The sequence below is a fragment of the Pristis pectinata genome, chromosome 14 (assembly GCF_009764475.1).
Source record: "Pristis pectinata isolate sPriPec2 chromosome 14, sPriPec2.1.pri, whole genome shotgun sequence".
NCBI classification, from domain to species: Eukaryota; Metazoa; Chordata; class Chondrichthyes; order Rhinopristiformes; family Pristidae; genus Pristis; species Pristis pectinata.
The window spans coordinates 25520039-25535702 of record NC_067418.1 but is presented as its reverse complement, the minus strand read 5'-3'; the positions used below and the strand labels follow the sequence as shown (position 1 = coordinate 25535702).

The 15664-nt window shown below is 38.9% G+C and overlaps 1 protein-coding gene across 9 annotated transcripts in view; it reads left to right on the top strand.

Moving 5' to 3' along the window:
- The window catches only part of ppp6r3 (protein phosphatase 6, regulatory subunit 3), a 103179-nt gene that overhangs the window by 75123 nt on the left and 12392 nt on the right, over window positions 1-15664 (top strand). For 6 of the 9 annotated variants that reach the window (XM_052029637.1, XM_052029636.1, XM_052029635.1 and 3 more), the window contains 6 exons: window positions 3101-3251; window positions 4325-4422; window positions 5053-5251; window positions 11287-11304; window positions 11616-11732; window positions 12748-12837. In XM_052029637.1, the coding sequence (XP_051885597.1) occupies window positions 3101-3251; window positions 4325-4422; window positions 5053-5251; window positions 11287-11304; window positions 11616-11732; window positions 12748-12837 (673 nt within the window). The remainder of the gene's footprint in view (window positions 1-3100; window positions 3252-4324; window positions 4423-5052; window positions 5252-11286; window positions 11305-11615; window positions 11733-12747; window positions 12838-15664) is intronic. The other 3 variants (XM_052029642.1, XM_052029641.1, XM_052029638.1) reach the window with 1 other exon arrangement.

Sequence of the window (15664 nt, the reverse complement as noted above, 5' to 3'; positions counted from 1 at the left end):
GACTAACAACAGGGTTCCTAGCATTAATCCCTGTGGCACTCCACTGGTCACAGGCCTCTAACCTGCAAAGCGACCCTCGTCTACCACCCTCTGACTCCTACCACCAAGCCAATTTTGTATCCAATTGGTTAGCTCACCCAGATCCTCTGTGATCAAACCTTCTGGACCATGCAGGACCTCATCTCAGTCTTCGCTAAAGGCCATGTTGACAACGTCTACCACCCTGCCCTTGTCAATCTTCTTGGTCACCTTTTCGACAAAAACGCAATCAAATTAGTGAGATGTCATTTCCCACGCACAAAGCCACGCTAACTATCCCCAAGCATTCCTTGCCTTTCTAAATGCAAACAGATCCTTCCTCAGAATCCCCTACCGTAACTTTCCCTCCACTGTTGTTAGGCTCACCGGCCTGTAGTCCTCCTAAATTAAAGGCACAACATTAGCCACCTTTCAGTCTTCTGGTACCTCACCTGTAGCTAACAAAGATACAAAAATCTCTGCCAGGGCCCGAGCAATTTCTTGCCTTGCTTCCCCCAACATCCTAGGATATGCTTGGTCAGGCTCCAGGGATTTATCCACTTTTATGTGCTTCAAGACTGCCAACACCACCTCTTTTGTAATGTTGATATGTTTCAGGACATTCATTAGTTTCTATGAGCTTCTTGATATACATATAGAATCTTTTGGGGTTCTCCTTTTACCTTATCTGCCGAGGATATCTCATGTCCCCTTTTTGCCCTCCTGATTTCCTCTAAGTGTTGTACTCAAGGGATTCACTTAATCCAGCTGCCTATACCTGACATATGCCTCTTTTTTTTTCCTGACCAAAGCTTCATCAACCAGAATTCTGTAATCCTGCCGGCCTTGCCCCTCACTCTAACAGGAACATGTTGGCTCTGAACTTTCCCCATCTCACTTTTAAAAGCCTCCCACTTGCCAGACGTTCCTTTACTCTTTAACAACCTCTCCCATTCAAACTGTGTAAGTTCCTGTCTAGTGCCTTCAAAATTAGCTTTGCCACGATTTAGGACATTAACTTGTAGATCAGTCCTATCTTTTTCCTGTTACGTACCAGCAACAACAGAAACACAACGAGCCATGTTTAAATGTTAGAATCTATTTATTAATAACTTCTTGTAATAATAAGAGAAATAAAAACATTAGATATCAGACATTGACTCCAAAATAACCCGAAGTGTGTGTGTGGCAAGTTCCCAAACCCCAAGTTCAGGAACAGTTCTCAAAGTTCAGTTCAGCAAGTCATGAAGCAAAACAATGAGCAAAGGCTTTTGAAAACCACATTAGAATGTAGAGAAAATGTAGAGAGAAGGAGTTTACGAATTCCACAAGTTCCACGATGGAACCAATACGACACCTCAATCGCTGATGAACTCTGTTGCTTTTAGTCAGAGATATCTGCCACTTTGAGGGCATTCGATACGTGGCTGTCGCCAGATATACCTGATTCCTGATTGAGGTTAATGACAAAGTGGACTCCACAGATTGCTCCAAAGGTCCATACATGAATTTGTAAAGTGACAGTCACAACAATTATGCTTCACTCGTAGATACAGAGACTGGCAGTCAGTGCTACCAACTTTTATCTCTCTTCCCCCCTCTCCAGTTGCCAGCATGTCCGTGAAAATCCACCTTAAGACTCTTACATCATTCCGGTTATAGACACTTATTCGCTCCCACTTGTAGCAGTCAGATAAAGCCACACACACTACTGCACTACCATCCAGGTGCCTTAAAGGGACACTCACCAAAGAGCAACCTGGCTTGTAACATTCCATTGCTATTTTAAATCTAATAGATTTATCACTGGTCCCAAGTGCTCCCCCACTGACACATCAGCCTTATTTCCTAAGAGGAGTTTGAGTGTAGCCCCTTCTCTAATAAGCCCATTTATATATTGCTTGAGAAAACCTTTGTGGATACACTGAACAAATTGTGCTCCATCTAATCCCTTAGTACCATGACCATCCCGGTCAATATTAGAGAAGTTAAAGTCATCTGCTATTATGCTCCTATTATTTCTACACCACATCTGCAATTTCCCAACATACTTGCTCCACAAATTTCTGCAGATATTTAGTGGGCCTATAGTACAATTCCATCTAAATGATCATGCCCTTCTTATTTCAAAGTTCTACCCATATACCATCACTGGACATTTCCCCCAGGAATATCCTCTCTTAAGTAGTGCTGTGATGCTGTCCCTAATCAATATCAGAGCTCACCCTCCTCCCTTACCTCCAACTCCATCAAGCTTGTCGCATCTTTGAGCTGCCAATTCTGCCCAAACTTCAATCATGTACTTCAATATTAATGGTATCACAATTCCATGTGCTTATCTATGCCCTGAGTTCTCCTACATTACTTGTCAGGCTTCTTGCATTAAAATTAACGCAGTTTATCCTATAAGACCTTCTTCACTCCCTGTCCTGCCCCTGCCAGCCCTGCCTACTGGGCTTGCTCCTGGTATTTATACTTTAGTGTCCTGGTTATTTAGAATCTTGATAAATTTAAAAGTAAAGTACTGTAAATGGTGGAAATCTGAAATAAAATCAGAAAATGCTACAAATATTTGGCTGCCTAAAATATCACGGGAAACTTGCTCAAGAAATTTATTCAAGAAATCCTATTGACTCTTGCAAAAAATATATACATATAAGGACAAGATTAGGCTTGGATGTGAAGGCTCCTTTAATCATAAACCTGCTAAATCACATGCTGAATATTTGCACATGGGCAAAGTAAGCAAGACTTCAATGACTTCACTCTGCCAGATGAGAGAATTAACGAATTGTCAACTTGCGTCAACCTGGCTTTGATGAAGGCCTGTTGTACAGCTTTTATGAGACCATGATGCACGTTTGGAGGAGGTTAAGGAAAAATAATTTTCATAGTACAAGTATATTAAGGATCTTGGGTACTTACATGAGTTCAAAAGCATATTAACCATAATGGAAAATAGTATTTTGACAAAACTACCCAAAAGTTGCATGCACCCTTTTGATTGAATTAAAGGCAATGATGGTGAAGGATTGTTTAATTTCAGTAAAACATTGATAAATGTGGTAACTTTTTTTTACAGCCCCAGGGTGGACAGCAAACTTTGAAGTGCCTATGGAAACCACAAACATAACTGCAGCGAATTCCAGTGGACCTACTTTGTGGAGTTCAGGTGATGCAGTACCACAGGAAACTGGATGGGCAACTTTTTCTGATTTTTCCTCTCAGTTAAGGTAATATTTATTATGTACATCCATTAAAAAAAAATCATGTTGATGGATTATGTTTCTAATTATTAATGCTGTCTTCCAATCTACTACAGTCTGATCATTCAGCATAAGGTGCTAATCCTCTAGGGTTGCCTTTTGAATAGTATTTTACAACATTACTTATTCTTTGGAATTTTCCTAAAATCTATTTGATTTTGCATTTGGCTTCTCACTGACACACCAACTCCCTTTACAGAAATAGATTATGTGTATTTATTGAACTAAGTTCAACGTCCTTGTACAGCACTCAAACCAACATACACCCATACTACTACGATTTTATTCACAATACTTGTATTTTTATTTGAAATCGCAACTATCTCTAGCTATTAAAACATTTCAAAATAGACTTGATTGTATTGTTCAAGAAGATCATGTGTCCAGCATAAATTAAAGGTGTCGAGATTTTAGTGTACCTAACTTCCATATGCTGGTCAAACATCAATTATTATGGAATCTGTACCTAATAAATGTAACAAAACCCAAGATGAGTAAGGCTGCCTTATTGCACCACTCTTCTTTGGAGGCAGACTGTAATGAACTTGGCTTAAAGGCCTATTAAATGGTCTATATGATGTAATATTTATCTCTCTGCTCTCTGCATACAGCTTCCAGTAGTAAGATGCTCCTTGCTGAGTGAGTGAATTAGAAAGTCTCTGAGTCACTACATTGAATTTTGGCCAAACAGTTGTTTTGTTTTATTCCATTTTTTCTCTGGTTCAAATCCACTTCCTTGCTGCAACATAATTTAGAAGTTTTTATTTTGTTCATTTGGATAACCAAGGAATGGCAGTTCTTTTGAGAACAGTATAAATGAGTATGAATGTACTGCTTGATTAAATGAAAACACATGGGATTGGAGAAATATGGGAAGGTAGAAATTGTTCCCCTTCAAAGTGAATTCAAGATTAATAGCTCCTAACAATACATTATGGATACCCAAGGTATGTATATTCTAAGCCCATTCTGTGAATGAGTAGTGGGCACAATGATGAATGTTGGAAAAAGGTGAAATAAAACAAACATTTTTCTTTCAGTTCAAAGGATCCTTTAAGAAGTAGCTCTCCAATTGCAATGGAAACCAGTTTGGACCCAGTGGATGTCCAACATAGTTGTGTAACAGCACATCGTGAAGGTAATCTTTTTTTGTTGTAAACGTTACATTGCTGTGTTATGAAGGATATTATTATTTATATTACTCTTGTAGCTTTCACTCGTCAACCTCTAATTTTGCCAGACAATCGGTCTGACATATTAATTGATTCAAGGATTTCTGAGTGAAGGATCATCCAGCTCACTGCTTGGGATCTGCTCTTCACAGATAACACTATTTATTTCTAAATCATTTTAGGATTAAAATTGATCAAATTCTCTCAATGTACCAAATTCAACACCAAGAAAATAGTTGTCATATCACAGCAGACTAACCGCAAGCTAAAATTTGCATTAATAATTGAAGTACCTGACAGTGTACATTACTTCAGTTCTCCTGATTTAATCATTTGCAAATTTCAAGAATGAAAGTAAATGTGACTATTTGGAAGGAAGTATGGTTTGAAACCAAAACTTGTGTCACGTTTTCTTTCTCAGTAAATTATTCTTGAGAACTGTTACAGGAAAAAAAGTATTTTGCTGTCAAATTTAAAGTAAAGCAAAAGACAGTATTGTGCACTTTGTGAGCATATGATAAATCGGGTTTTAAAACGTATTTATTTATCTGCTTGTCAAGTTGTGGGCTTCCACTTATCTTTAATCCTGTCTTCAGATTTTGTTGCAACCTCGCAGCTTCCCTGCAAGGAACAGAAAGCAGGGTCAGCCACATTAAATTTAGAACCCAGCTTGTCTGATGGTGAGGATGAAGAGGTGACTACAGACCAAGTAACAGAGACGGTCACAAATGGCTCCATGAAGGAGACAGTAAGCCTTACAGTAGATGCCAAAACGGAAACTGCTGTGTTTAAAAGGTAGGCTGCTGTGGTGACATTTTTCTGAATATTGTTTTTCATATTTCAGGAATTATTGAATATTTAGTGGACCTCTTCATGGATTTGAAATTTACCTTTCAAAATTAAATCAAGGAATTTCATGATTTCAGCTTGTCATGAAGGAGACTAGCATTAAAGCTTCTATGACTTGTTTGGACTGAAGTATTGACATTATAAAATTACAGTACACTCTTCCAAATATATTCAATTTTGGCTTGGATTTTGACAGCTTGAGGGAATTGAATGGTGTGGAGACCTTGTTTATTTGGTGGATGATAAATGTTTCTAATGCCTCTGTTGTGCAAAATTTTCATCAATATTAGAGCCATATCACTGACAAATAGCAGAAGTATAAGTAGCCTTCATCAGAATCTTGTTTTGATTTGTTAGGGCTCTAAGACCTTGGGTCTTAGTAAAGCAAATTAACTTTCAAATTCATTACTGCTGCTTAGTGAAGTGAAATAATATTACATTGTGGTATTGCCCCTTAATTGGAAAGGCAAAGTACAAGCACTTACAGCTTGCACAGTAAATTACCCACCAAGTCATGAAGTGATTAATCTTGGATTAGTGGTACAGAGCTTACTCCTTTATGAATATTGATCCTTGGTTCTCATGCCATTCTGGGGTTTGGTAAGTAGTTAAATACTGTTTATAGGACCCATCTCCCTCCTATTCCTTTTGTTCTCCTCTGAGACCGTACTATATCCATAGTCTAGTCCAAGTCCAATCCATTTCATCCACCTTCATTCCATTGCAGCTGGACTATTGGTTATTAGAATATCCCCTCTGTTTTCCACTTTGCCAATTGTGTAGCATCCTAGTTATTAGTACTGAAGCTGCAGGGTGTAGAGAAGAATGGAATTGCTTGTTCACGATGGTTCACAGACATCATTCCATATGTGGGTCTGATGGCCAAGTCTCACCACGTTAAGTATTTCACTGTCTTAACCTGGGCATCTAGTTATCTCTTACAACCATAGTAACAACCAGCTCCACTATCCACTGTTGAGGCCTCCAATACCATTGGAGATGTCTTAGAGTGGATCCATTGTTTTATTTCACTGCAACCAAATGGCCAATCTTGTTGTTTCTAATTTGTTAGGCCTCTGACAATTCATCACTGCTACTCAGTGAAGTGAAAGCATGTTACATTGTAATATTGTCCATTCTGATGAATGTGTTCATCCTGCACTTATTTTTATTTCACAGTTTTAACTAAATTTCAGTATGTGGATTATTTCCATTTTTAAACTCAGCTTTAATTTCTCGCAGTCAAATAGTTCCCCTTTGCTTTGCCAAACTTTTACTGTATTTTATGACAATGGATGTCTATTAGCAATGAAAAGAGAATTCACAGAAACTTACAACCGTTTATGAGAACAACAATATTTTTTGTGCTGGGTGACATAGAATTTAGAGCACATAAACAGGGCATTTGGTCCAGCTGGACTTTGCTGGTGCTTGTGCTGCTCCCATGTTAATTGCTTCCTTTTTATCCTCCTGCCCCATATCCGATTATTCCTACTCCTGAGGGATAGGAGCAGACAGTCTGGGAAAATATTTAATTGGGGGAGGGGGAATTATGATGCTATTAGGCAGGAACTTGCGAGTGTAAATTGGGAGCAGGTGTACTCAGTGAAATGCACAATGGAAATGTGGAGGTTGTTTAGAGATCACTTGCATGGGGCTCTTGATAGGTTTGTCCCAGTGAGGCAGGAAAAGGATGGTAGGGTGATGGAACCATGGTTGACAAGAGATGTGGAATATCTGGTGAAGAGGAAGAAAGAAGCTTGCTTAAAGTTTAGGAAGCAAGGATTAGTCAGGGCTCTAGTGAGTTACAAGGTGGCCAGGAAGGTGCTTAAGAATGGACTTAGAGAGCTAGAAGGGGGCATGAGAAGGCCTTGGCGAGTAGGATTAAGGAAAACCCCAAAGCATTTTACTTGCATGTGGAAAAACAGGAGGATGACTAGAGCGAAGGTAGGACCAATGAGGGATAAGGAGGAAACGTGTGGCTGGAGTCGGAGGAGGTAGGGGAGGTCCTTAATGGATACTTTGCTTCAGTATTCACCTGTGAGAGAGACCTTGACGTTTGTGAGGACAGCATAAAACAGGCTGATAAGCTTGAACATGTCGATGTTAAGGAGAAGGATGTGCTGGAACTTTTGAAAAACATTAGGATAGATAATTCCCCGGGGCCAGATGGGATATATCCCAGGATACTACAGGAAGTGAAGGAATAAATTTCTGAGCCCTTGGCGATGATCTTTGTGTTCTCACTGGCCACAGGAGTAGTACCAGATGATTGGAGGGTGGCAAATGTTATTCCTTTGTTCAAGAGAGGAAGTAGAGATAACCCTGGGAATTATAGACCAATGAATCTTCCTTCAGTGGTGGGCAAATTATTGGAAAAGATTCTTAGGGACAGGATTTATGAGCATTTGGAGAAGCATAGTCTGATTAGGGATAGTCAGCATGGCTTTGTAAGGGGCAGGTCATGCCTCACGAGCCTGATTAAATTCTTTGAGGATGTGACTAAATACATTGAAGGTAGAGCGGTGGATGTGGTGTATATGGACCTTAGTAAGGTGTTTGATAAGGTTCCCCATGATAGGCTCATTCAGAAGGTCGGGAGGCATGGGATCCAGGGAAACTTGGCTGTGTGGAATCAGAATTGGCTTGGCCATAGAAGGCAAAAGTTGGCTGTAGATAGAGCATATTCTGCCTGGAGGTCGGTAACCAATGGTGTTCTGCAGGGATCTGTTCTGGGACCCTTGCTCTTCGTGATTTTTATAAATGACTTGGATGAGGATATAGAAGGGTGGGTTAGTAAGTTTGCAGATGACATGAAGGTTGGTGGTGTTGATAGTGTAGAAGATTGTTGAGGGTTACAACGGGACATTGATAGGATGCAAAGCTGGGCTGAAAAGTGGCAGATGTAGTTCAATCCAGAAAAGTGTGAAGTGATTCTCTTTGGAAGGTTGAATTTGAAGGCAGAATACAGGGTTAATGGCAGGATTTGTAGCAGTGTGGAGGAACAGAAGGATCTTAGGGGTCCAAGTCCATAGATCCCTCAAAGTTGCCATGCAAGTTGATAGGGTTGTTAAGAAGGCATATGGCATGTTGGCCTTCATTAGTCAGGGGACTGAGTTCAAGAGTTGTGAGGTAATGTTGCAGTTCTATAAAACCCTGGTTAGACCACACTTAAAATATTGTGTTCAGTTCTGGTCACCTCACTATAGGAAGGATGTAGAAGCTTTAGAAAGATTGCAGAAGATGCTACCTGGATTGGAGAGCCTGTCTTATGAGGATAGGCTGAGCGAGCTAGGGCTTTACTCTTTGGAGCAAAGGATGATGAGAGATGACCTAATAGAGGTGTAGAAGAGGATAAGAGGCATAGATCGAGTGGACAGCCAGAGACTTTTTCCCAGGGCGGAAATGGCTAACACTGGGGGGGCATAATTTTAAGGTGATTGGAGGAAGGTACAGGGGGGATATCAAGGGTAAGTTTTTCAGAGTGATGGGTACATGGAACGCACTGCCAGGGGTGCTGGTAGAGGCAGATATATTTGAAAGACTCTTAGATAGGCACATGGATGATAGAAAAATGGAAGGGATGTGGGAGGGAATGGATTGATTTTAGGTTAAAAGGTAGGCACAACATTGCGGGCCGAAGGACCTGTACTGTGCTGTTATGTTCTATGTGTACAGGCAACTATGCATTGCCTGATAGGGTGGTGGAGGCAAATTCATTGGGGGCATTTAAGAGTGGCTTGGATGGGCACATGAATGAGAGGAAAAGAGGGATATGGGCATTCTGTAGGTAGGAGGGAATAGCTATTTCAGCACAACATTGTGGGCCAAAGGGCCTGTTCTGTGCTGTACTGTTCTATGTACTCTCTTGAGTATACATGAATTCTCTACCTGAATATGTGGATAGTATTTCTTCTGAGTCATTCATGTGGCAGGAGGCTCCATATTTTTACCACTTACTAAACTCTGTATCTGATTTGTTAGTGGCTATATTATGTTTATTTTCCGAGGTCATTGTAAATGGGAACAGTTTCTAGACAATTTCATGGAGCCAGACTTTGCTCACCCTGCCCAACCACCTGAATTTGCTGACTGTGGTCACCCCGTACCAATCTGCACTTGCCCTTTGCATCTCAAGTCCAGTGGCATAATCTTAGTGGCAACAAAACCTCCAGCAACAAGGTTTAGAGGACCTGCCCCAAAATGCCTTTGACAGCCAGTTTCAAGTGCTGTAATTTTAAAAACTATTAAAATTGAAATAAATTTTAAAACTAAAAAGGGGCTTAAAAAAGCACTCAATAATGTCAAACTAAATTTTCCCTGTCTTCTAATCCTTGCACTGTAATCCATATTGAAATAAGTGGAGCAAGATCATAATGCTGGGAAATTCCAGCAAAATTGGGCTTCAGCATTGTAACCTATTGCTCAGTGGCAGAGTGAACTGGTAGATTCAGCCTTCCATTTGGAATTGCTGCCAGTAGTCATCAAGATCCAGCCTAGAAGTGTTCTCGCATGCCACTCTCTGCATTCTGTTTTCCATTTAAAAAGAGCTTCAGCCTGCTCCATTCTTCCTGGTTGTGCCATCAATTGTGATAATGTTTATGGTTTCTGCACCTTCTATAATGGTTCATTGAACATTTTTGTTGTTCAGACCCAGAGCTCTGTAACTTTCTAATATAGTTTCATCTAAGTTTTTAATTAACCTTTGACATTACTGCCTTCTTTTGAAAGTACCTTGTCTGAGGAAAAATATAGGTGAACAAATTTTAATCAGATGATATAATTTTCTTGCTGATGCTATTGTATATGTTTGTCTTGTGCTATTTCTAAATAATGTAAACCTAGTTTGAATAAGAACACATATTTGTTACTCAACTGGTTGTGTATTTTTTTTACTAAAACTGCAGTATAATACAGCACAGTTCTGAGTACAGTGAAACTGATTATCTGGCATGTTCAAGACTTTGATGCCAGACCTGCAGATTCTCTGAACTATTGGATGTTATTCCCTATTAATATTCAACACATTTTTTAATTCACTTTTTTTTCTATATATTATATGGTATAAATTTCACCATACACCTGGTAACTTTAAAGGGATTGTGGGAAACAGGACCCAGTCATTTTAAGGAGAGCATGGGAAATGGACTCGGGTGAGTCAGAATGGAGCGTAGGAAATGGGGCTCAGGTAAGACGGAGTGAAGTATGGGTAATGGAGCATAGAAACTGGGCCCTGATGGATGGAAGGAGAAGTAGTGTGGGAACTCTGGCCCTGATGAGTGAAAAGGAAACAATGGAATTGGAGTGCAGTTGAATTGAAAGGGAGCATAGAAAATGAGACTCGGGCACGTCAAATGGGAGTGTGGGAAGCGAGGCCTGACCAGTTAGAAAAGAGCACGACAAACATTCCCTGGTGAGCCAGATACTGAAGAGCAAATTATTGGGTTTTTACTGTATCTGCTACTCTGCAGCTCAGTCTGATAACTATCAACTATACTCTCATTTTTTTTTTACTTTATCAGAAATTCTTTTGACTAGAAACAAAGGTTTGTGTTATATCTGCTGATTTGAAAAGGATTGAGTTTTTAGTTCTTTAAAAGAATTAAAGACTCAGTTAATAGCAGTCTGGGCAGTTCATTAATACTATTTTAATTTGAAATGTGCCTTGGCAAAGAAAGAAAAACTGATTAGAACATTTATTATAATTACAGTTTAGTTTATGATCTGTCTTGCAAGATACTGCAAAGTCAATTTAATGATCAGCCTTTTGTTATCTCCAAGTCCAATGAGTTTGGTGGAAACCTGTAGGGAGTGGATTCTCACAGTAGAATGGAAATATGCCAAATGTTTTAATGCAGTTGTACTAAGTAAAATTTGATTGTGAATCTTTGTTGAAAATCATAAACAAGATCATAGTCGTTCAACTGGAGATTTTCACAATTTAAGCTTCCTTTCTCTTTCTCTCGTGCTTTTGGCTTCAGAGTGTTGAAATCCTATCGGTATGTATTACAATTAAGTGTAAATTAACTGAATGCTGTATGTGTAAACCAGCAGACTTCTGTAATCATAGATTTCTTTTCATATTATGGCATGACTTTGAGTCAATATCTGAAATAATACATCAAGGTTTAACGTTGCCTGCAAGATGATCCTCATTCATTCATGCTTTCCCCCCCCCCCCCCATTTGCATGTGAAATTTTTCACAAACTGCATGATTGGAGAGTGAATTTCATAACAAGTGTGAAAGGACATTATTGTTATTCTATAAACTCTACAGCTGTTTAATCGTCTTGTCTTTTTCCTGTTTAGTGCGGACATAAAATTGTCTACCTCTGAAGATGTTTCTTCAAAATATGTGTCGCCAGATAATTTGGAAGCTCCAAAAGTGACTCCAACATCACAGTCTAATGATTATCGAATTGATGGGTATGCAGATTTCACATTATAATGACTTTGATTCCCTGATAAAGTCTGAAAGATTAACTAATAGTTTACTAGTTTTTTTAAATGGAGGGTGCCCATTGTCTTGTAAGTGAGAGATGCAAAGTGGTATGAATTTAGGGCTACTTACTACAACAGCTTTGTTTTTACTAAATGGACTATTTTCTTTCAAGGTTGTAATTATTATCTGTACTTCATGTTTGTAAAATGCAAATAATCAGCCACATGAATTGTCAAAGAATTTCTTATTGTAACGAAATGCCTCATTTCAGTGCAGAATAGTAGGGCATTAATGCTGCATACATCTTTTAGTATGGAAACTGTACATGGGGTACAGAGTGAGGTAGTGGGAGGATGCGCTGGTTGGGGTTGGTAGTTCAGAGCCAGCTAATCTGAGCTGACAGCTGCAAAGAATGAATGTGAGATGGCTTTTAGTTTGGATCATAGGGAATGACTATAAATTAATGTTTTTGCATTTGAACTATCTAGATTTGCTTTTCTTTCATTAGGGGTTGATAATATCAATACTAAAAGCAGATGATTTTCATTTTATTGGGTAATAAATAGTTCTTAAGAATTGGTTGAAGTATGCAAAATAATTATCAAACCTTGTGCCCTACTTTAGTACTTAAACTATAAAATTGTACATTTTTGCTAAATGAAAGTTTTTGTGAGTGTACCTCAAATGTAATCGAGAAAGTTTCTGCTGGTCAAGCAAACCTCCTTGGGCTACAGCAGAATGATCAGATGTGAGCTTGATTTTAATTGCATGACAATGACAGACTGTGCATCAGCCTGTCTGGTCCACGGGTGTGCTTGGTACAGAGAAAATAGACAAAATGAGTTTTGGGATGGAGTGTTCAAACTTTTTAGTGCTATAGTACTTGGAATAATTGAAATTCCATTCCTGTTAATGTTACCAAGATTAGTCGGTGTCACCCACAATGTCTTCATGCTACAATTTAATCTTTATGTTTAACAGTAGATATTTTATCAACAGCTTGAGGCCCTCTGAAGAGAATATAAAATCTCGAGCAAAAGACACTTCGAATGGTCCTATTGACAATGTAGCATCAATGGAAGAAGTCAAGTAAGCATCCAATGCAGTTTCATGATTATCCTAATGCAGTGTACAACTTTTAGTATTCCTTATTTATTTTGTGATGGCTATTCTGTTGTTTTTTTTCATGTACAATACCTTCAGCTTGCATAGTATAAATGATTGCAAATCACTGTATTATCCAGTTATTTTCTGGCAACTTGTTTCAAATTCTGAGTTATGCATCATAAAAGAAGAATTAAAAGTACATCTAATATTAAGGCCCAAGGTATTTACTATCCTGACATTGACTTCTTTTGACATGTGGTAAACTATTAATTTGTGCCATTACCTACCCATTAAAGGATTCTTAGTGAATCATAACAAACTAAATTGATGGGTTTATCAGTTTCAGAAGCAAAAAAATTGCTTGTTGCATTAAGTACACCTCGATCTAAGTCAATTGTTAAGAAACATGGTATTCTCATTTTAAAACAAAGGCCTAATTTTATTTTTAAGATAAGATGTTTTGTGCAACAAATATGGAAAAAAAAGTATTCACATTCCAAACTAGTTATTTGTCTTGTAAGATACAACGAAATGCTTTTGATTTTTGTTTTGATACAGAATATTATTAAAATATTACAACTCAATTTGCTGGCATAAGCAAATAGCATGCTTCCTATGTATAGAAATATTTCTTTTCTGAATGTGTAAATATATTGCACAATCAACCACATTAAGTTACATCAGATTAACATTGGGATGGTAGGATTTTTCTATAAGGAGAGCAGACTGTGACTATTACCCACAGATCTCATTGAAAAGGGAAAACTTCATATGTGGCTTGACAAGATAGATGTAGGGATGAGGTTTTACCTGATTGAGGTGTTTAGAACCAAGAGTCCCAGTCTCGAGGTAAAGGGTTGGCCATCTAGGATGGAAATGAGAACAAATTTTGTTCACCCTGAGGTATGAATCCTTGGAATTCTCCACTCAAAAGGACATTGGGGGCTTGCATGCTGAGTGGATTCAAGAAAAAGACTGATAGACTTATAGATGTTAAAAGAATGGAGGGATATGAGGTTTGTGCAAGAAAGTGATGCTGAGGTAAAATGTTAACCATAATCTTATTGAATGGTGGAGCAAGCATGTTTGCCAGAAAGCATTCTATTTGTTATTATCCAAAAATATATTTGGGGTTACATCCAGTATGTACCATTACACTGTGATGATGTAATTACAATGTATCCATGGAAGGCAGTTGCAGATCTTTAAATGAGGGTAAGTTATCCATGTTTGCTGATGACTAAAATACTTGCAAGGGTATACTGTGATGAGGCTATTTGGACTCTGCAACAGGATAAAGCTAGGTTGAGTGAGTGAACAATAAGTTGGTAAGTGGAGTTTAAGTGGTTGTGCACGTCATTAAGAGCAATCAAGAGTTAAATCAAAAATTTAGACTATTGTCTAAATAGGGAGAGATTGCAAATGAGTGGAATATAGATCACAAAAAAGTTAGCAGGCAGATGCAACAAGTATTTAGGAAGCCGAATGCCATTTTGGCCTTTATTGCAAGGGAATATCAGTTCAGAAATGGGAAAGTATTGTTACAATTGTACACTGTGTTGGTGTGGCCCCACCCCTGGGGTATGGTGCACATTTTTGGTCCCCTTATTTAAGAAAGAATATGCTTGAGTCAGAGGCATTCCAGAAGATAATCACTGGGCTAATTTCTGGATGAGAGAGTTGAAACTGGTTTATTATTGTCACACATACCTAGGTATAGTGAAAAATTTTGTTTTGCGAGCCATCCATACAGATCATTTCATCGCATCAGTGCATTGAGGTATTTGAGGTAGTACAAGGGAAATCAATAACAATGCAGAATGAAGTGTTACAGTTACAAAGAAAGTGCAATGCAAGGCCATAACGAGGTAAATTGTGAGGGCAAGAGTCCATTTTTTAGTACTAGGGGACCGTTCAATAGTCTTAAAGCAGTGGGATAGAAGCTGTCCACAAGACTGGTGGTACTTGCTTTTAGGCTTTTGTATCTTTTGCCCGATTGGGGGGGGTGGAGAGGGAGAGAGAAGAAGAGAGCATGTCCGGAGTTCTTTGATTTTGTTGGCTGCTTTACCGAGGCAGCAAGAAGTATGGACAGAGTCCATGGAGGGGAGAATGGTTTCTGTGATGTGCTGGGCTGTCTCCGCAACTGTAGTTTCTTTCAATCACGAGCAGAGCAGTCGCCATTACCAGTCCTATCACAAGTGGTGAAAGGAGTTCAATTTGTATTCCTTGGAGTTTAGATGAATGAGAGATGATTTAATTGAAATCTATAAGATCCTAAAGTGGCATGATAGGGCATAGAGATGTTTGCTATATTGGGAAAGTCGAGAACGAGCAGACACAATTAGAAGATAAGGGGTCGGTGATTTAAAACTGAGTTGTGCAGGAATTTTGCTGAAGTTATCTACTTCCTCTTTAAATACCTCTGTAGTGAATACTTTGTAGGTATTTAAAGAACATTACAGCACAGTACAGGCCCTTCGGCCCACGATGTTGTGCCGACATTTTATCCTGCTCTAAGATCCATCTAACCCTTCCCTCCCACATAATCCTCCATTTTTCTATCACTCATGTGGCCATCTAAGAGTCTCTTAAATGTCCCCAATGTATCTGCTCCCGCAAGTTCTGCCAGCAGTGCATTCCACACATCCACCACTCTCTGTGTAAAAACAAAACTTACCTCTGACATCCCCCTTGTACCTTCCTACAGTCACCTTAAAATTATGCCCCCTTGTGTTAGCTATTTTCACCCTGGGAAAAAGTCTCTCACTGTCCACTTGATCTATGTCTCTTATCCCCTCTACACCTCTAT